This window comes from Hypomesus transpacificus, chromosome 25 (assembly GCF_021917145.1).
Source record: "Hypomesus transpacificus isolate Combined female chromosome 25, fHypTra1, whole genome shotgun sequence".
NCBI lineage: Eukaryota > Metazoa > Chordata > Actinopteri > Osmeriformes > Osmeridae > Hypomesus > Hypomesus transpacificus.
The window spans coordinates 4,466,883-4,488,394 of record NC_061084.1 but is presented as its reverse complement, the minus strand read 5'-3'; the positions used below and the strand labels follow the sequence as shown (position 1 = coordinate 4,488,394).

Genomic DNA, 21,512 nt, shown 5'->3' with positions numbered 1-21,512 from the left:
TGGTTATTCAAGTTGAATTTGACGTGTCTCCTTTCTGTAATCTTTTGTGTCCCATTTCCATCGCTAAAACAACAGTATCATAGTAATAACAGTAAGATAAATAAGATGAAATGACTAGTTTCACTGAGGTCGAGGTGCTTAATCATGCTGTGATATCTCCAGGAGAGCTGCCTCTGAGCTCCCGGAGAGAGAGGATGGAGAGGGAGAGGAGAGTGAGCTCCAGAGCTCCTACACCAACTGGAACCAGCCCAGGAAGTGAGTAGGAAGTAGGAAGTCAAACAGGAAATTGGCGATCCATTTACAGGAGGTGCACACTCACTCACTGTTCCTTGGCCTACACTTCAAGTTAGAATATCTGAACAGTGTATTATCTATATCCTGAATAGTCATCCATATTGGATACAAAAATGGCACATTATTTGATCTGATTGGATTGTAAAGCATAGCACAGCTTAGAAGACCATCCGACTACTTGTACGAAGTGTCCTGTCTCTGGGCCCTCCTCAGAGTGAAGCTCCTGCGAGAGGTGGGCAAGTCTCTGGGCATCAGCATCGTGGGCGGCCGGGGAATGGGCAGCCGCCTGAGCAACGGAGAGGTGATGAGGGGCATCTTCATCAAGCACATCCTGGAGGACAGCCCCGCCGGGCAGAACGGAACCCTGAAGACCGGCGACCGGATCTTGGAGGTGCGGCGCCGTCGAACTGTTCTAGAAATGCTGCCGCCCTTGTTGAAGCCTCTTGCAGTCAAACTGAAAATCATTTTAGATTAATTTCCCAGTCTTAACGGACACTTATTTAACGTCATATTCCCCTCCGGCTGTATTCCTCCCCCAACTTAAAAATCTATCCTGTTTCACCCAGATGTTTCACGATACAGAAGTTAAGATACTCCCAAAATACAGTTTCAGCTCGACTTTAATCAGGCAAAACCGAAACAATCTGTTTTAAGGCTGCGCTTTAATGAGGCCCAGCTGTAGCACAGAGAGCAGACGATATCTGACAAACAGCGTTGCGGCACCAGGTCATGTAACTGTCAGCGAGCCACCACAGGTCTAATAGCTCAACTGATAGCACATACAATATTCAGTGGACACCGACCGCCACAAGTCCCAAATGCAGACATGCCATGCACCTGAAAGGACAAACTCAGCCACGAACCAAAGGCCACATTTCCACCCTACAACATTTGACACGACACGACATTGAATTCATTGAACGGGTCCACTTTCATCCAAAGCGACGCACAAACAGGAGGAGGTGAGATGATAATGTCTGATTGGGACCCGGTGTTCCGTCAGGTGGACGGGGTGGACCTGAGGGACGCCAGCCACGAGCAGGCGGTGGAGGCCATCCGCAGGGCGGCCAACCCCGTGGTGTTCCTGGTCCAGAGCATCATCCACCGGGCCAGAGTAAGACCTCCAGGAGAAAAAAACGAACACACTCCCATCCTTCCTCTGAAATCGTCTAGCTTCGGGATTCCCCGACTGTAGGATATCCGGACTGGGTTTGTGTGTCTGTGAGAGTCTCGTTTCTAGACCCAGTGCATGCCCACCAGCAAGTGCTTGATTGGAGTTGGCTTTCAAATCCAATTGCACGCACCTCATATAGAGTTGTCTGCTAAAACATGTTCTCAGCTGTGTTAGGGTCCATAGCAAAGATGTTGTCTGCAGAACTCTCATTGAAAAACATTGCATGGGTTGTGCTTTTAAATGTTTGAAAGCCCCCTCTGCCTTTCAGGAACCATGACTAACCAGTTTCCTTGAGAAATAGCTTCAGGCCACGTAATACCTCCTGAAATTCTCACATCAGATCGATCTTCATGCATGGCTGTGTCATCCTCATCCTAACCCTTCCCACACCGGCCTCCACTAACTTCCTCAGCCTCTATCTGCCTCCCTCTGCGTCGCAGCCTGACTCGCTCTATAGCCCTGCTCCATCTCCAGTCATAGAGAAGCACAGCACCGCTTTAACATGCTTGTCACCCTGCACACGCCAGGTAATATCTCTATACCCCTTCTCTCTCTCTCTCTCTCTCTCTCTCTCTCTCTCTCTCTCTCTCTCTCTCCATCCCTTTCTCTATCCCTCTCTCTCTCTTTCACTCTCTCTCTTTTCCTGTCTCTCTTTTTCTCTCTCTCTCCACACATTTCCTCAGACTCCGTGTCGGTCTGTGTCCCTCTTGACACCGCCTGTAGTTTCTTTGTGAAACCCCTCACAGTCAGTGTGCAAAATGGAGTCGGTGGTGCATCCTGGGAAAAAGTGTTTTTATTGTTAGAGAGGTTAAGTGCCTGGGGCACATTTGTAATGCCTTTTAATATGGAGTCTCTGGGGCCTACCTGCTGCCTAATGATACGCCCTCGCTGTTTTCATGAGTTCCCTCTCTTCTCTGGCGTGTGCTGAATAATCCAAAATTAGCCTGGAGGATACTTTTGAAACATTTAGTTGGACTTCTTCAGAGTCGGAGCTCTTTCTTTGATTCCTCAAAAAAGATGGCCTCCTCCAGGACTTTAATTAACTGTCAGTCGCCGTCTTAAATAATTCTGGAGGTGTTTCCATCCTCTTTCGTTTTTTTCTCTCTCCCGGGCGCACTCTCCCCGATTCCATTTTGTCTCAGGCCCCCGTGTCTCGTTAAGTACCCTTCGCCCGTTGTCTGCTGCTGATGCTCTGTGTTGCTGTTTAGAAGCCGCCCCTGCCCTTCCTGCCGCCAGCGCTCCTGCTGGGGTCCGGCCCTCATGCCTCTTATCACTCCCCAGCCTGCCTCTTACCCGCCCTGCCCCAGGTTAGACCGCTGCCTCCACACTGCCTCTGCGCTTCTGTGTGTTTCTGTATGCACCGTGTCAGTCATGCATATACATATCCTGTGTGTGTGTGTGTGTATGTACAGTCTGTATAGCTGTGTGTCTGTCTTGTCTGTTTATATATGTATATATACAGTATGTATGTGTGCGCGAGGGCCTGTGGTGTGTGTGTGGATGTCAGCGCCTGTCTCTCTTCACCTCGGATGCTTTATGTAGTGCTTGCCGCTCTCTCTCATCCCCGCCTCAGCGCTCAAGGTTTTCCTTTGGTGCCGAGCAGCGCTACACGGTTTCAAGCCTCTCTCGCTCCACCAAATTAATCTCCCAGAGAGCTAAAGAGGAAGAGAAACAGTCCAAACAAAAGCAATTTCGTCCGGCACCATAAACCGCAAACCACGCTGTTTACTGCCAAGGTGTCTGCTAGCCGTTAGGCAGAATAACAGTTAATTAATTCTTAGGCAGCCAGTGATGAAGCTTGGAGTGTTGAGTATTGATATTGATGGGTCACCCCGAAAGACTCTGCCTTAACTTCCTTCTGTAAGTGTCCGCCCCTCTCTCCCACGACAGTCATCAGCAACGAGCACCAATGAGGAGAGAGCTGCCGCAGTGGCCAAAGCCAATAGCGAAAAGGTTTGTACGTTCTACGCTCCACAAATTGTCAACATCTGCAAGTTTTTGCTATGGTAGTAAATTCAAGCCAAATTCTTGGAGGGCACACCTGTAGCAAATAGAAAAGTACATTCATGTTTGCGGGTCAGTATCCGGGGCTGCCCCACTGACTAAAAGCAGATGTCCCTTCAAGAATAGAGTTTGCCCTACACGTTGTAAATGTGAATACACTTAGGAACCTGATTGAGGTCACATTTGTGTCTCAGCCTCCCAGACAAGATGGCTGAACGTGTCTAGTCTCGATGTCGTCATGTCCTCGTGTGATGTAGAGTCCTCCGTGTCTTCTTCATGACCGCTGCTGACTTTGTCTCTGTTCTCTGTAGGAGGTTGACAGTCACAGTAGACTTTTCCTCCGTCTCTCCCCAACTAATCCCTTCACCCCTACTCCGTTTAAGGTTTGTGGGTCTTTGTGTCGTGCTCTGTTCCCGACCTTTCTTGTCCCCATGTCTGCGTGTACAGTATGGCCTTGCCCCGAGAGAACAGCGTACAGCACGCAGTATGTTCTCGCAATATACATACACATGTCCTGTATATTGCACATGCCGTACACGGATCCATGCTAACCCCCCCCTCTGTGTCCAATTCCTTTTCTGTGTTATGTCGTTTCCGATCGCAGATGCGAATGAGATCGGCATTTAAATCGATGTTTCGCAAGAATCGCTTGCAAGTTGCATCAAATGTTTTGCGAAGGATTTCTGTGAATGGATTGAATGCAAAAGGCAGTTTAATCATTTTAAAAGGATGCAAGTTCAAGTGAATGATACCTGATTTATTATTTGATCATTTGTTATGAAAGGTAAGTGTCCATTTGAATGTTATCAGATGGACAATTGTTTGACTTGAACTAAAGCCTGAATGTAGTGCTTTACTTGTTGTTAATTAGTTTTCATTCTTTTATTTATTATTAACATGCTGTTTCTATGTCTTATGAAGGAGTGTTACTGAAGAGTGGTGTGCCAAATTACAATAAGATAGTTGCCAGCTCAAACTAAGTGTTTGAACTTCTAAAGAGAGCATCTGCAAAAGCCATTAATTCAACTCAACTTAATGAATGAATGAATTCAAAACCAAATTGCCTTTCCCCCCTCACTTCCTCCTCTCGATCTGCCTCTTTGATTGGTCCGCGGCCCCCCAGATCCCCAACAGAGAGCATGGGAAGGTGTCCCCCCCCACCCCGGTCCTCTCCCTCCCTGTGGTTCCCCACGTGGGAGAGACGGACACCGATACGCTCACAGAGATCCCAGACCGAGTCCCCCAGGAGGGGGAAGAGGAGGAGGACGAGTTTGGCTACAGCCGGAGTAAGTACTGCATCGTAACCGGTCGATGTCTGAGGTTCGCAATTAGCTAAGGTCCGGAGGCTCCTGCGGGGTCACCTTGGTAAGCTCCGTGGAGATTTAGTGACGGGAGATTTGGTGCAAATGAACGGAACGCTCAAAAATGTAAACGTCCAAAGAAATCCGATCGATCGACACCCCTGGGCCAAGTTGAGACTCACTTCACAAAGTGTTCAGTGTGATGATGATGTGATGCTGTGGAAGCTATCTGAGCTTGTTGAGCAGTGGATGAGCCTGGTTTCAAGCTTTCCCACTTTAGTGTTATCACCAAACCACCACCAGAGGGCGCCCATGTCACATTCATAATGTGTTTGAAATGGTCAAGGCAGTCTCGGTCTTCAATGTACCTAGTGCTGGTCAGAGAAACTCCCTTGATCCAAAGTTGACTGACTGTATAAGATTGCTTACCTTGCCTCGGGTCAACAGATCAAAGCTCGGTCAGTTAAATGAGTAATCCTGCTTTTAGGACCCGCACAAAAACAGATTCCACTTTCATCAACTGAAAGCTGAACCAGATGAGGACGTCACATTCACCTAGCCCCAGGTTAGCACGGAAGGACACATTTCCAACCTCTTCTGAATTAGACAGGATTAGTGTTCCGTCAAGGCCCCAGGCGCTGTGTGAAAGTTGGACGTCTGCTCGTGTGGGTGTGTGTGTGTGAATGTGAATGCCAACTGTTATGTGTGTGTGTGTACGTCTGTGTGTGCGTGAGTGCATATGCGTGCAAGCTGCTTGGCGTGTGCGCGCGTGTGTCCTGCAGGGCTATGATTGATGAGGTGGGGACTGGAGAGGTGTATGGAGGAGATTAGTAGAGGACTGATGGCACGCTGGTGGCAGGAGGCCCGGGAACACCAGGGACTGGCACTGAAAGCAGCCATCTGACTCACACGGGAGAGAGAGCGGAGAGAGGTTCAGACAGCCACTCTTAGGCTTCATCATCGACTGCGTTTGTCCTTAATTTGTGCCCTCGGAGCGGGCATGCATATGGTAGGATTGTGTAACCGCACTGTGTGGGAGTCTGGGTGCAGTGTTATTATCATATGCGTCAAAGGGATGCGTTTGTCATATGCACAATGGAACGCAGGTCCTTCTGGGTAATTAATTCTTACAACAAGGCAAGGCAACAGCCTTGGTATATATATATTTTTTTAACTAAGGAAATGCAAGCAAATGTTGATTAAAAGTACGGTCAAAACAACAATAAAAGTAACACCCGCAATAAAAACCAGCAAAGGTACAATAGCATTAGCATCGCAAAAAAAACTAACAAACATAAGTGACACCCAGACGAGGTGTTTCGACCTACAGCGTGTGTCTCATACGCCGACACGTCTCCAGCTCTGTGTTTATCCGCACCCTGTCTCCCCGTCTCCGCTGCAGGGAAGATCCACCAGCGCTACGGAGGTCTCCCAGGCTCCCTCCAGGTGATGGAGCTGGAGAAGGGCAGGGCCGGCCTGGGGCTCAGCCTGGCGGGCAACCGCGACCGGGCCCGCATGAGCGTGTTCGTGGTGGGGATCGACCCGGGCGGGGCCGCGGGGACGGACGGGCGCATGGCGGTCGGGGACGAGCTGCTGGAGGTGAGTGGGTGGAGGGGGGGGTCCACGGTTGTGTATCGTCGTGACGACAGCCCTACCGGACGGTCGACCCCGTTGGAAGTTGTGAACGACACTTGGCCGGTTCTGTTCCGCGTAGCTGTCGGCCAAAAGTTTTGTTTGGCCGTCTGTTGAATACTGCCAGGTACGTTTTTTGTATTCAAATTGTTCACATGGAGTATTTGTGCGTTGTGTCTGTCGTCAGATCAACGGGCAGATCCTGTACGGGCGGAGCCACCAAAACGCCTCCTCCATCATTAAAAGCGCTCCGTCGAAGGTCAAAATCATCTTCATCAGGTACAGTAGCTCGATAAGTTCTTCACTCGCAGCGTGCCCTGAGACAACCTTCATGATCAAAGGAGAATGAGGGAGACTACATTACCTTCCAAGCCCAGAAGAGGGGGCTGTTGCATGTCAGAACACAAAACCCGTGGCTTTAACGAGTGCTCCGTACACTATATTACCTCGTGTCTCCTGAAGATCTGTGTGGTTCACTGAAGCTCCTCCCACTTCTCCAACCGACCAAGCCCAGCGCTTCGCGAGAATCCCCTCTCAAAAAAAACCGGGGAGCCAGCTACACAAACACACAAATCAAACACGAGTCACGCAATCCTATTCAATCCCTATAGATTTATCGGTGAGGTCGAGCCCCGAGCTCATGAACTTTGCCTTGAACTCCGGAACGCCCGTACCGGAACCAACCCTAACCCTCCCCTCCTCCTGAGCTCTGCAGCGAGGGGCTGAGTGAGAGTGTGGTGAAGCCCAGAGGCCGGGGGCTCTGAGCAGGGACCCTGCTCCGGGTCAGGAGGCCCTCGGAGGGTGATTTACGTCCTGAGTTGTGACCTCCCCTCTTCCCCCGGCAGGAACACGGATGCTCTGGAGCAGATGGCCGTGGGACCCATGAGGGAGTACGGAGACACGCAGGAGCCCCACGCCGAGGTAAACAAAAACACACACACAGATACACACACACACAGATACACACACAGATACACACACACGGATACACACTCAGATACACACACAGATAGAGCATGTGAGACCAGTCCTCTGTGTCTAACCCCCCCCCCCCCCCTCGTTTGTTTTCTCCCAGCTGGAAACATGTGCTTCCAATCCCCCCGCCGCACTCGACCCGGACGCGTTCACAAACGTTCGGCACGTCGTTCTGTCCGAGGTGAGGCACGCCACGCCGCGCGGCTCCTCAGCGCGGCCAGGTAACCCCGCCCCCCCCGCCCCGCCCTCTCCGGGAACTCCCTCCGTCGTCCAGGAGACACCACGACAGAGACACACCGGGGGCCCCGGAGAACAAAGCTCACTAGCCACCGAGACGGAGCGACGTCTATCACAGCCGATTGGCAGCTCCGAGTGCGTGACTTGGGGAGGAGGGATTCGTTATGAATTGCGTAGGGGTCGAAGAGGCGGAGGACAGGGACTGCTTCTCGCGCTATGGTCCCAGTGAAGGAGAGCGAGAGACGGAGAGATAGAGAACGACCCTGATAGACTGCTAAGGAAGTGACGAGAGAGCCAAACCTCCCAGGCGTGTGAATGATAGATACGAAGAGAGGGAAAGGCAGAGGGGACGGCTATAAATACAGAAGAAGAGACCACGAGGAGGACAGCAACACATCCTATTTGAACAGGTGGTTGAAAAGCTTCAACACCTGGATGGGATTGCTGGCGTCTGTCTGTCTGTCTGTCTGTCTGTATGCCTGTCTGCCTGTCTGCATGGTTTATGATGTAGTATATATGATGACAGGAGAAAGGCAGCATATGGTCCAGCCACCAGCTGAAACACACATCTGCCCTACACCCCCCCCCCCACCCCTTCCCTTTTTAAATTGAATTTATGACCAAAAAAGATCAAGGAGAGATCCAAATTTGTGAAAAGGCAAGATTCTCACTCCGGCCAGGATGTAAAACATCCAAAAGGCTTCACCTGCTGTGTATCAAGAGCCAGCCACGACGTCAGCTTGAATCGACGTAACTAAATCATTTCTGTTTTCCATAGGTGGAGGGTGAACTTGGCATCACCTTCAGTGTGGAAGATTCGAGCAGAGGACTGGTGATTCAGAGCATCTCTCAAAGTGGACCCGTCGGGAAGGTAAAGCCCTTTTCGAAACACCCTGTCCAGATGGTAACACTTCTTAGGGCCTTTCGGTGTTTGGGGCGGTTTGTTCCATGTCACCTAACATGCCGTTTACTCAAACTGCTGTGTAACTCTGTTTAGGATGGCAGCTTAAAGGCAGGGGATAAGCTCCTTGCGGTGGACGATGAACCTATACTGGGCTACTCCACAGACATGGTACGATCTGAAATGAGGAAATGACTTTGGACACAACGCCATTCGTAGTTTGTTTACTGAGGAGAAGGAAACGTAGTTGGTGAAGGCTAAAACAGGTGACCGTACATGACAATACATAACATGTCGTATGTTTGCGGGCGCCCCAGGTCCACTACCTGTTGAGGAAGAGCCAAGGCCGGGTGAAGCTAACAGTCTGCGAGGACGACTTGTCGCTCCCCCTCCCTCCCTCGCTCTCAGACACAGCCGCCGCCGGTCTACCCATCATGCCTAGCATCGCCATGGTCACAGCGGCGGAGCAGCCTGAGGACGAGCCAATCGGCAGTGAGTCAGCAATGCGGCGTCTAGGTGGTTGGGTGTCGGCTTCAGTGTTGGCCGAACACCGGAGCTTGTTCACGACACCCAGTGAACAAGCACAAAGCTTAAAACATGACTGCGTAGACATGCCTTACTTCCCACACGCTGTTTTTCGGTGGCTAAGTTCATGTACTATCACGTTGAAAGTCCAAGAACATAATTGCTCAGGCCACATCTGATTTTATTGCCGTATAATTGTATTTGTGGTAGTAGCAGTGACTTAGTGTTCAACAGGCGTGGGTGTGGTTCCACCCTCAGCAAAAAATAGGCTGCCTTGGACGAGACGGTAACCCCTCCGCCCCTCTCTCTCTCTCTCTCTCTCTCTCTCTCTCTCTCTCTCTCTCTCTCTCTCTCTCTCTGTCTGTCTGTCTGTCTGTCTGTCTGTCTGTCTGTCTGTCTGTCTGTCTGTCTGTCTGTCTGTTTGTCTCTCTCTTTCTCTCTCTCTCTCTCTCTCTCTCTCTCTCTCTCTCTCTCTCTCTCTCTCTCTCTCTCTCTCTCTCTCTCTCTCTCTCTCTCTCTCTCTCTCAGGCTCCAGCCGCCCCTCCAGCCCGGACACACTGGACTCAGACCCGGTCACCTGTCCCATCATTCCCGGCTGCGAGACCACCATCGACATCTCCAAGGGCCGCACTGGCCTGGGGCTCAGCATCGTGGGAGGCTGTGACACTCTGCTGGTACGGGGGGGGGGGGGCAACTTAGTACTATAAAAAAAAAAACTGCTGTTTTGATTTCATTTTGTTGTTATTTTTGGCTATTTGCCAGAACATTGGAAATCTTGGTCTTGCTCCCTGGTCTTTTCGGTATTGTTTTCTGGCGGTCCGACTGAAACACTATGTGGTGGTTGTGGATCTTCATTTCTAAAACAAATCCACCTTTATCCTACGTAAACCATAAACAAGTCAAACAGTCTACGAGAGATAAACAATGAACCTAAAACAGATGTCTAAAGCCTATATTCAACGTCGACGCCTGGTTAAAGTGGGCTGTCACCGGGGTGTCACATGCCTACGCCAAGCGACCAAACCCTCTCCTGTCAGGAGGAGTCACGGGAGGAACGGACACGCAAAGGTTTCCTTCGATCGTTCCCAAGAGATTTGCTCTCAAGTGTGGACCCGCCAAGTAAGCACACGTTACAATGTCAAAGGGAGTCCAAACAGACGCTTGCTGTAAACACTTCCCTCTCTGAAGAACAGGCTGTGCTCTCTACGGTGTTCTTGTGGCGTTTCTGCTACCAGGGTGTCTTTCGGGAAGAATGACACCGTACGTGGAAGAGAATATTTTGCCCTGTAATACCACCACATACATGAGCTGGATGTGAGATTCTGGAATGCAGTCCCGCCCACTGAGTAACCTAGTGGTCGATCCGTGCGTCACAGCAGTAGGGGTGGTATACGAGGTCTGAAATAACGCCAGACACATGGGAATGTAGGATATGATCTTGTCAGGACCCCCTTATCGCCTCCTCTCCTCCTCTCCACCTCTCCTCCTCTCCTCTCCACCTCGCCTCCTCTCCTCTCCTCCTCCTCTCCATTCTGTGTGCTCATTGAGGCCTGAGGAGCTATTCTTTGTCTGTCTGGGCTGCAGGAGACAATAGCCAGGCCTGGAATGTCACCCCTGACCTCTAGATGACACACACACACACGCAGTCATGTACACACTTTCTGCGACGAGCGCCTGCAAAAAAACACACAGAAAATGCACCCTCAAATGCATACACACATATACACACACAAACACACATACAAAGAGAAAGCACTGTGTTAACTTGCTTTTCTCTTCCTCTCATCCTGGTACTCCTGTCTTCCTGGTCTACCACTCTACAACTCCTTTCATTCTGTCATCACCAATTTACATTTTTGGGGGGGGCCTCCATTTCCCCCCACCCCTCCCTCTCTCTTCTGTAGTCTGACTCCCACTCTGTCGTTCGCCCCCTCTCTCTGCTCGGCTCGTCTCTCCAGGGTGCCATCATCATCCATGAGGTGTACGAGGAGGGAGCCGCCTCCAAGGATGGACGTCTGTGGGCTGGGGATCAGATCCTGGAGGTACCGGACCGGACTGGAACTGGCGTGTGTGTGTGTGTGGTGGGATGTGTGTGTGTGGTGGGATGTGTGTGTGTGTGGTAGGGACCGATTTATGCCAAGGGACTTCTCAAGAAGTCAGCCTGGCTGCTTGCTGACCCCTCTTTGAACCCTGGCTTTCTACAGGAGGTGGACTGGGGGAAGGACAGGGCTGGTTAGTCACAGTAACCCAGTCAATAGGCCTGCCCGACACACACGCACACACACACAGCCTGGGACTTAATCGTACCCTGTAATTCACTTGTGGCTCCTAGCCAAGCTGTTGCATTCAGCAGGAGGGTCAGGGAGGTGAAGGGGTGGGGTGTCCCTCCATGTCACGGCTAACCAATGTCGTGAGCCAGATAATACTCTGGTGTGAGAACAGGCCTATGGTACGTGGCTATTCTAAAGCTAATGGGCTATTTCCCTTCAGACCAACTGTTAGGAGCTCGGAAAACCTCCGGGGGAAGCCAATCCGGAATGTTCTGCAGTACAATGTTCAGCAGCGCCAGAGCGCATAGGGGCCAGACATCAAGCCAGCTTCTAACCAGTTGACCCCCCCCCCCTCATAAACCTTTTCATCCCCCCCCCCCCCCCCCAGGTGAACGGCATCGACCTCCGCGTGGCGACCCACGACGAGGCCATCAACGTGCTCCGTCAGACGCCCCCGCGGGTGCGCCTGGCCGTGTACCGGGACGAGGCGCAGTACAGGGAGGAGGACATGTGGGACTCCTTCTCCCTGGAGCTCCACAAGAAGCCCGGCCAGGGCCTGGGGCTCAGCATCGTGGGGAGGAGGTACCGGAACATACACACACGCACACACACGCGCGCGTACGTCACACATGCGGGCACACGTATTTGTGCCACAAAACGTTTGGAGTGACGTTCTGTTGTCAGAGTAGGCAGGTGCGGATGCCTCTGGCTTGCTTCAGCGTTCTTGAGTGCGTGCAGCGACTCGCAAAGATGATACGTCCACCCAGAGCCACACTGAGCTGCCCGGTCATCCGGAACGAGCGCCCTCTCCCCTCCACATTGCTTGGCCAGTTAGATCAGTCACTGTTTGTCGTGTCACTGTCAGGGCCTTGAGGACGTTCTCACCTCTGGTGACAAGAGGACGCCCCTGACCTTCCCCCTGACCAGCCCGACTTGGAGACAGCCTCAGTTAGGACGCGCCCGGCACACACCCCACCGTCTTTCTGAGTGTGTGTGTGTGCGTGTGCTGTTTGTGTCTGGGTTTTCCCCCAGTGTTCATGTATCCATGCGTGACTGTGCTATGTGTGGTGTTTTGGTATCCCTCTGTGTGTGTGTGTGTGTGTACTGCTTTCCCTGCCAGTTGTTTCTGATTCCAGCTTGTTGGTTTGAGGGTTTAGTGTGTGTTTGAGTGTGGTTGGTGGGTGTGGGGTGGTGTGGGGTGCGTGGTTGACAAAGGATAAGGGCTGGGATGCGACCTTCCCCGCAGTCTTTTTGACAGTGTCGATTATCGTGCTTACTAGAGAAAGAATAACTCAAACTGCCGCACACCAACCAAGGTTGGAGTCACACAGACAACAGGGAAACATCCCTAGGAGAGTTTGGATACAGTTTTCATGTGACTTTCCTTGCGTGCGTGTGTGTTTGTGCTTGTGTACATATCATGGAAAATAAAACCTATAAGCTACCACTTAGTGGTTAGCAACTGTGACAGCCAAAGATTCCTTTGGCGCGTGAAATGAGTGATCAGGTCGCATAATCACAGTTAGTGCTCGCCTTCGTCTGACTGTAGCGACTGGGAGCCGACACTGAGGGTTCCCAGAGCCCCCCCGACAGTGGAAAATACCACCGCTTAGTGCTGCAGCAGGATGCATTTCTGAATCCATAAAAGTCTGCACGAACGCAAAATTCAAAAACATGGTCTGAGACAAACGACAAAACTCTCTGTCTCTCGCAGACACGCGCAGACGCGCGTACGGTAACCAAAGTGAATTTCTCCCCCCCCCCCCCCTCGCAGGAATGACACGGGGGTGTTTGTGTCGGACATCGTGAAGGGGGGTGCGGTGGACAGGGACGGCAGGCTGATGCAGGGAGACCAGATCCTGGCGGTCAACGGCAAGGACGTCCGCTCCGCCAGCCAGGAGGCCGTGGCCGCGCTGCTCAAGGTCAGCGCAAGGTCAAACGTCCAAAGACACTTTGTCAGTGTGGAGATGTCATCCAAATTGGACTAAGGAGCCAACACTGATTTATAAACTATTTACCTGAGGGAGGTGGTCACCGTGTGTCATTTCTGCTGAACGTTTTGTCGGAATATTTGGCGAATGTTTGCCGTCGAACCTCACCGGGAAGTGGGTGAGATGGGAGGTCTGTGGTGGGTTTTTCTGCGTGTTGACGTGTTGACGGGTTGTGTTGACGTGTTGTGTGTGCTTGCAGTGCTGCGCGGGGCCCATTAAGCTGGATGTGGGCCGCTTCAAAGCTGGGCCCTTCCACTCTGAAAGGAGGATGTCTCAGAGCAGTCAGGTGAGCAGACTACCTCACTCCTCACCTCTCTTCCTGCCTGCTACTGGAAGTGTGGAGCTTCCAAATGCTAGTTTGGATATTAGATGTTGTAGACTCGTATTGTATATATTTCAGTATTTAGGATTTTGTTTGTATCGTTACTGATCTGTCTGGACATTGTGACTGCTTAACTGTAACAGTGCAAAATCTCCACCTGCCCACTATTGGATATAAATAAAGTGGTCCTCCACTGTAAACAGGAGAACAACGTAAATACATGGATATTTTGCTGAATTTTGTTACAGATGAGTGAAGGCAGCTGCAAGGCGAGCCATGCCTCCCTGTCAGGTTCCGGAAGCCTCCATGGAGATCTGGATAACCGCAGCAGGAGCCAGGACTGTAAGCAGCGACAGCAAGAACGTTGTCATGACTGAAAGTCAATGTGTGATTGTTTTCTAAAACGGTGGGTGTGTTTTTTTCCCCCCGCAGCACTGGATCGTCAGGACATCAGGGCGGTGGAGTTTACCAAGGTGTGTGTGTTCGAAGGAACATCGTCCGAAGCGCTGTTGATGTGGGTGTGTGTCGGGGGGTAACGCAGCGTCTCTCTCCCCCCAGGGCCCCACTGACTCTCTGGGCATCAGTATAGCGGGCGGCGTGGGCGACGTGCCCATCTTCATCGCCATGATGAACCCCACCGGCCTGGCCGCACAGACACAGAAACTCAAGGTACCCGCGAGAACCGACCCCAACCACCTCTCCAGTCTAGAGTCGCCGTCCTGTTCTCTGCTTGAGAAACTCAAAAAGAATTATGATAATAAGTGCAGTCAGACCTCAGAAATGGCTCGGAAAAGCCCCCCCGAATAAACCCCCAGTGGACTTGAAAAGAAAAGCTCCCCTTCCTGTCCCATCCCACTGTCTGCGACCTTTCCAAGGTGGCAGTCGTCACCAGAGCGGTGAGACTGGAGACTGGCCTCTTGGCTGGCTGGGTGAAGGTCAAGCCTCCTTCAGGCTTCGTTTCTCTGTCTGGGGACACACAGGGTGACCATTGTGTCCCTCGGGGGCAGACAACAGAGGAGCAGAGGCCATCTGGGACAATAAATCAACCTCTATTACCCTGGCGACATTAAAGTCCAGCGGGACAAAAGCCCTGTTGAGAATGGTAAAGTACTGTTGGTAGCCCCGGACCATACAGACTATAGAGAAGTCTTACAACAGGTTTGTCAGAGGCAGCAGGCAGAGTCCCCCCCCCCCCCCCCCCCCCCGAATTGTGTTTGGTCCTGTCTTCCATCTTGACTTGGTTGGTTATTTCTTGCTTTTCAACCGAAAAACATACATTTCATGTTTACGTTTATTTTCATGTGGCAGACGCTTTCATCCAAAGCGACATACAAATGTTGTAGAGGGGGTCCAAAAACCTTCTGCTGTCAGCAAGGAGAGCTCGGTTGTCGGAAGTGGGATACTCCGCGTAGCTCCCTTTCTCACAAGATGCAATGGACAGTATTTTGTTTGTTCTTCTGAGTGACTGTGTTCACCTAAAACAAACAAGAGACGACACAAGGTTTTGCGCGACACCAACGGCAGCCATCAGCTCGTTGTGACCTTTGCCCTTTCCAGATAGGGGACAGGATCGTGAGTATCTGCGGGACTCCGGCTGAGGGCATCAGCCATACGCAGGCAGTGACCCTGCTGAAGAACGCCACAGGAACCATCGAGCTGCAGGTCAGAACACACACACACATCTGAGCCCTTAACAACACATCCAATTAGAAAGACCAACTGCAGTCCACCAAGATAAACTTCCTCCTTTTAGCGGAGGTCTCAGTAGCCCTGCTCAGCTGTCCCTAATAGTGCCCCTGTGTTTGTGTGTGTGTGTGTGTGTGTCCAGGTGGTAGCAGGGGGGGATACCTCCGTGACAGGACCTCCACAGGAGCATGCAGCTGCTGGTCTCTCGGTCCCTGGCCTCACTCCAAGCACCATCTTCCAGGATGACTTAGGGTATGTACGCACACACACACACATTCTCTCTCTTTTTCTCTGTCGTGTCTCTCTCTCTCTATGGTGCCATGTTCCACTATAGCACACACACAGTCTCTTTGTCTCTATAGTGTCTCTCTCTCTCTTTCATTCTCTCCCTGTAGTGCCATGTTCCACTATGGCACACACACAAATACATTTGCTCTATCTCTGTCTCTCTGACTCTCTCTCACTCTCCCTATAGTACCATGTATCACATTGGGACAATTATACACATTCTTTCACTCTCTATAGTACCATGTTCCACAATGGCACACACACATACATATTCTCTCTCTCTCTCTCTGTCTCTCAATAGTACTATGTTTCACTTTGGCTCACACGCACACCAAAACATTCTCTGTCTCTCTTCCTCTGTCTAAAGTGCCATTTTCCACAATGGTTCACACACACCCACACAACCCCACGGTTCTAGTAACAGTCCTGTTCGCGTGTCCCCCAGTCCCCCCCAGTACAAGAGCATCACCCTGGAGCGAGGTCCAGATGGTCTGGGGTTCAGCATCGTGGGAGGGTTTGGAAGTCCTCACGGAGACCTGCCCATATATGTGAAAACCGTGTTTGGAAAGGTTGGTCGAACACACAATCAAAGCCATCGAAGGCCAAGAAAACACAGTACAGTCTTAGGCACCCAGGATATGTGACATGAATAGTGTCTTATATGTCAAATCCTATGTTCTCCTATGTTTTTTAGGCAGTGTAAAAGCGCAATTTAGCAAGGAGACAATGTTCATCTTTGCATTTCATTTAGTCTTGAAGCATTCTTGGTTTACTTAAAAAAAAATAATAATTGTGCCTAAGACCTTTGCACATACTGTATATTTACTGGAAATGTTCATAGTTTATACTTTCACCCATCCAAAAATGACAGTATTTCACATCTTTTCATCTTTTCTTATTCCTTTTGAGGATGAAGGTACTCTATTATAAAGGTAGCTTGCTGTGTGTTTTCTGTGCCGTGAAGGTAACCTGCAGTGTGTGTGCGCGCGCGCGCGCGTGTGTGTGTTCTGCAGGGGGCAGCATCAGAGGACGGCCGTCTGAAGAGAGGAGATCAAATCATGGCTGTCAACGGTCAGAGTCTGGATGGGGTCACCCATGAGGAGGCCGTGGGCATTCTGAAGAGGACGAAAGGATCCGTCACCCTCACTGTGCTCTCGTAGACACACACACACACACACAAGCCATAGAACCATTCCCCTATTCTCACCTTTCACCTATGCACACACACATGAGAAAATGCAGACTGTTAGCACGCACACAAAGACATATTCGCGCAAACACATCGAAGGTAGACTGTTACCACACACACACAAACACATTCACACAAACATATCAGAACGCAAAAAATAATAATAATGGAATACAACGCACACACCGACATATCTTCCTAATTAGCTTGTTTTTGTTCCTTTTTCTAGCGTCGAACACTGTGATCCACATTTGTGTCCAAGCTAACTTGCTGCAGGTAGACTGAGGTATTCACTGGATGCTGTGGCTGTGATCTTTTCTACTGTAGTTTTCTATGCTCGGGGTGTACAAGCTGTATTATTGCTACTATAAAAGAAAGGGGTTCAACGGCCCCTTTTGCGCAACCCCAGAGAATCTTGCTAGATAAGATCCGATCTTTAAGCCTGACGCTACTGTAACTACTGTCACATCACTTGGATAGTGAAGCAACTGCTGTTTTAGCAAACACACAAAGAAGCCGAGACACAATTGACGCTTGTAAATGTAATAGTGTTAGACTGTTGTTGTTGTTTGGAACGATGCGATTCGGTGATGCAGAACACCTCGTCCGAAGGGAAAAACTTTGGATATCACCGATATCTTGGTCTGAGGAATGTGAGAGCGAGACGCGTGTGAGTGTGTTTGTGAACTCGGGCTCACTGAGAGATAAAAGGAGAACGTGTGCATGAGATGACCACTGACATATAGTGCTGCTGAGGCAGATGACGTGAGGTATTATGTAACAGTATTTGGATTCGAAAAAAGTATTACCTATTTTTGTCTTGATTTCCTGTCGTTGAAATGTATTCTATCATTTGAGGCGTAGAAAGCCCACCAGCTGTCTCTCACAGGACAGGGAATTCTTCCCGACCACGGTAAAAAGCCATTAACTTCGGTTTAGAGGATTTCCTCATCTGGTCACTGGTTCAGGAAGAACACCTAACCCTCCACTGTGTAATGTGTTAAAGGCAGATACTCTCTAGTTGCACAAAAATGGAAAGACACCATGCTTAGTATTGTACTGGACCTAGTGCGTTTGACACGGTATTGAGGTGCTCACTGTCTGAATTATTAAAAGTGACCTTCAAACTCAAAGCTATTGACTTGGTCTTTGTGCAACGAGAGTTATATATTCCTTTTCACTGGGTGTATTGGTTGTGATAGATTCAGCATTCACAACAACATGAAAGGTCTGGTCTGGATAAATAAAAACGTTGCTCTAATGCCACAGAAGAACACACAAAGAGCTTATCTATTCTATATTATTATTATTCACCCCAACACTGAACTATCTACACATTATGGATGTGTAGTTTACCCCAAAGACATCTATTGATTCTATTTCTTCTCCACAACCATCTGATTGGTTGCTTGTGATGGATAGGAAACAGATTCGAGAATGCCCAGGGCATCACAACACTCTTCACATCTCTACCACACATCCTCTTGATAGATGATTTATGAGGTAACATGGATTAACAATAGAGTATGAATCAGATGTATTTTGCTGCAGGCCAGATTTAGATGAAAGGCGTAGCGTGTGAACAGCAGTTTAAATAATGGGTTTGAGAGATACAAAATGTACATGCTGTTGTGTTCTAATGTTGAAGACAGCTGTGGGGTATAGTCTCGTTGGACTGCAGTCACGGAAAGGTCTTCTTTGAACTGCAGGGTCACGGTTAGGGTGGTTCACAAGATCTAACTTTTTGTCATTAGGTTAAAGCACATTCTAAATGAATAAAAAGTCATATTATAGATGACCTATGACTCAGTCTCGCTCAATGGAGAGAATGCTGGTGCCATGCCAGTTCATTAACAGATAAGTTATACTTTATGAATTTGTCTGTGCAGTCATAACTCCTTTACAAGGGCAAAGGGTGCTTTTTAATATGAAGTGTTCGTGCCACTAGGTGCAGAGAGAGAGAGAGAGAGAGCAAGAGAGAAAGAGAGATAAAGAGGTCTCTGTGAACGTGAGGGATCTCAGCTGTTCCCATGCTGACAGGTCCAGCTGTCTTTCGGACTATCGCGTGGTGCCTGTGAGGTCCCATGCGCGGAGCAGGTTGAGAGCAAGCAGAGACACTGGGTGTGAAGGTGACAATGTTCCAGGGAGAGGAAGACATCCCCATCCTTTTTGTGTACTAGAGATTTAATGATTTGGCTGTAGACCAATGGAATTCCTTTGGGTTTTGACAGGATCACAGGCCAACTCTAATCCTAGCCCTAACCTCTACTGGTGTCTCTACTTAGTTCCAGCCTCCATCCTCATTGGCCAAACTAGCCACCAACTGGACCTGACTCAAATGAAAGACAGGCTTCTGCTGAGGTTGATAATGACCACTCATTTGAATCAGGAGTGTTGGTGCAAGGAAACATCTAGAACATACAGGACAGTGGGCCCTGAAGACCAGGATTGACGACCACTGCTTTAGACCAAAGTGTAATCTTAAGGTTCATTCACCCGATTCAACATGAGAGAAAGCCTCTAAAACGCATTTCAAAGATAAGTAATGAGAAGCAATAGGTCCTGACATCAATGAACTGACCCTTGTTTTGCATGTGAGGCATATCGGCTACAGTAGACCAAAAAGGGCTCAAACTAGCAACACTGCATTATTATTAAACACTAAACAAACCATACAGAAGTCTGCCTGGCAACAATGATGGTGTCAATGTGTGAATTTACAACTTCGAAATGTATCCTAATTAGGACAACTCATGACTCAGGGTGCTGCTAACATTGTTAGCCTGCAGCTGCTAACACTAGGCAACATCCTAGCACCCTGACACATGCAACACAGCTGAGATATCCCCAACACCTGTTGTTTTAATTGCCCTGAGGGATTTTGGGTTACCTAACCGCCCTGCAGACTGACTGCGGAAGACTGGGTTGGACAAATTTCTTTTAGAAGTGAGATCGGATTGAACGGGTCATGCTTTGCTTGACAGTGGCGGTAAGTATCATGTTTCAAAGGTGATAATGTTAAGCTAAAAAGCAAGATGGGTGTAGAGGGGTTAATTTCCAATTTGATTTGGAAATTAATAATTAGCTCAGTTTCCTCTCCTCCCAATTCGGGAGTTGTGTTCAAAAGGTATGACTAACATATAAAACATGCTAGGCCCTGCTAAGAAAAAAGATCCCTCTTGACACAACTCTCAACCCGTGACTAATGGCGGAGACCCCTGTGGATTTAGTCTGTAGAGCAAAGCAAGTAGTAGTCCCAAGCTGTTCAAACATCCCGGTATCACAGCACGGCTTGGCTACACGTTGGCCATTGAGAGGATAAACTAACAGAAACCAGGCGTTCTGTGGAGCTTGCCGCGGTGAGTCAGCGTACATGCCTGATGAGATGCGTCACACCACCTTGGATTGACACCTGAGTCTGTTGACTGTTAATGTGGGTTTTATTGCACAGGTTTGACACCGGTAGAAGAAAAGCTGTTGCAGTGTATTTTAATGCGGAACTGCGGTACTTTTTTAGCTGCATAATTCTTCAGTTCAGTTAAGGCATGTTTGTTGGTATTGTTATTTTTCCAATAACCTATAGCCCAATAACTCAATATCTCCTTGGTAAAATGCTCACTCTTGGTAAATACTAGGCCTACTCAAAAAGCGCCATAACTATTGTGTTTTGTAGATAAGATAATGCTATATCTTGTCAGCATATTGGATTTCTTGCATCATTTGTGTGAAAGTTGCCTTTTGATCGATATTTAAGACTGCATTGGATTGTGTATTACCATTCATGTTAGTCATTCATTGACTCAAACACATTTATTAAACATGATGGTGCATGTGGCTCAGTTTGCTAGAATGTAGAATCTGTAATCTAGGGGCTAGTTGGTAAAATCCCGATGCATTCAGGACTTTTACAGTTCTTTTGCTTGCAGTGGAACCCTTTACTTTAAATGTCCATTTTAAAATATTTAGCAATTTTGGACACTGGCCATCCATTTGATGTTATACCTGGACAAGAAAAGTCAGCTATCTTGACAATTGATATTAATTTGATATTATATCTGGACAAAATGTCAGCCTTCTGGACACGGCCATTCATTTGATACTATATCTGGGCAAAATGTCAGCTTTGCGGACACTGGACATTTATTTGATATTACATCAAATGTCAGCCTTCTGGACGGTGGCCATTCATATGATACTATATCTGGACACGGGCATTCATTTGATACTATATCTGGACAAAATTATTCTGGACACAATCATTTTTTATGTAATCCTTTTAGTGAGACTGTAAGCCGCTGTACAGCAAGTCAGGTACACCACAGTAGCTAGCTACCTTGCTGTAGTCTAGCTGTATTGTAGTCATGACTGTAGCTAATGTTTCAATCTGAGGGGATTACTATACAAAAAGAGACAGAACTATTGTGTTTTGTAGATAAGATCATCTAGCCAACGTATTGGATATCGTAGTTGTATTTTGAACGATAATGTGAGACTGCGTTGGACACTGTTTAAAGTCCCAATCACGTCAATCACGTAGAGCAGTCACATAAAGCAAACACACTTTACAACATGACAGTGCCTGTGGCTTAGTTTGCTGTAGTGTAGCATCTGTGACCTTGTGGCCAACGGTTCAAATCTAAGTACCTAGTCAGTACACCTTTGCCAGTCTTTAAGGTCTTGCTCACTCAAAACAATGAAGGTACTGTGGACAATTTGTGTGGGG

The 21,512-nt window shown here is 49.0% G+C and overlaps 1 protein-coding gene across 2 annotated transcripts in view; it reads left to right on the top strand.

Annotated features, from left to right (window-relative positions):
• The window catches only part of LOC124486978 (multiple PDZ domain protein-like), a 41,187-nt gene extending 22,682 nt beyond the window's left edge, over nucleotides 1-18,505 (top strand). Inside the window, exons 24-48 of one of the 2 annotated variants that reach the window (XM_047048921.1) lie at nucleotides 163-255; nucleotides 508-685; nucleotides 1,298-1,408; nucleotides 3,359-3,421; nucleotides 3,784-3,855; nucleotides 4,596-4,758; nucleotides 6,176-6,372; nucleotides 6,593-6,684; nucleotides 7,251-7,326; nucleotides 7,481-7,561; nucleotides 8,396-8,488; nucleotides 8,615-8,689; nucleotides 8,836-9,010; nucleotides 9,572-9,717; nucleotides 11,002-11,085; nucleotides 11,702-11,895; nucleotides 13,088-13,235; nucleotides 13,504-13,590; nucleotides 13,875-13,968; nucleotides 14,059-14,099; nucleotides 14,185-14,295; nucleotides 15,184-15,288; nucleotides 15,455-15,564; nucleotides 16,046-16,169; nucleotides 16,614-18,505. In XM_047048921.1, coding sequence (XP_046904877.1) covers nucleotides 163-255; nucleotides 508-685; nucleotides 1,298-1,408; nucleotides 3,359-3,421; nucleotides 3,784-3,855; nucleotides 4,596-4,758; nucleotides 6,176-6,372; nucleotides 6,593-6,684; nucleotides 7,251-7,326; nucleotides 7,481-7,561; nucleotides 8,396-8,488; nucleotides 8,615-8,689; nucleotides 8,836-9,010; nucleotides 9,572-9,717; nucleotides 11,002-11,085; nucleotides 11,702-11,895; nucleotides 13,088-13,235; nucleotides 13,504-13,590; nucleotides 13,875-13,968; nucleotides 14,059-14,099; nucleotides 14,185-14,295; nucleotides 15,184-15,288; nucleotides 15,455-15,564; nucleotides 16,046-16,169; nucleotides 16,614-16,760 — 2,860 coding nt within the window. In that variant the 3' untranslated portion in view covers nucleotides 16,761-18,505. The remainder of the gene's footprint in view (nucleotides 1-162; nucleotides 256-507; nucleotides 686-1,297; nucleotides 1,409-3,358; nucleotides 3,422-3,783; nucleotides 3,856-4,595; nucleotides 4,759-6,175; nucleotides 6,373-6,592; nucleotides 6,685-7,250; nucleotides 7,327-7,480; nucleotides 7,562-8,395; nucleotides 8,489-8,614; nucleotides 8,690-8,835; nucleotides 9,011-9,571; nucleotides 9,718-11,001; nucleotides 11,086-11,701; nucleotides 11,896-13,087; nucleotides 13,236-13,503; nucleotides 13,591-13,874; nucleotides 13,969-14,058; nucleotides 14,100-14,184; nucleotides 14,296-15,183; nucleotides 15,289-15,454; nucleotides 15,565-16,045; nucleotides 16,170-16,613) is intronic. The other variant, XM_047048922.1, reaches the window with a different exon arrangement.
• Nucleotides 18,506-21,512: the final 3,007 nt, after the last annotated feature.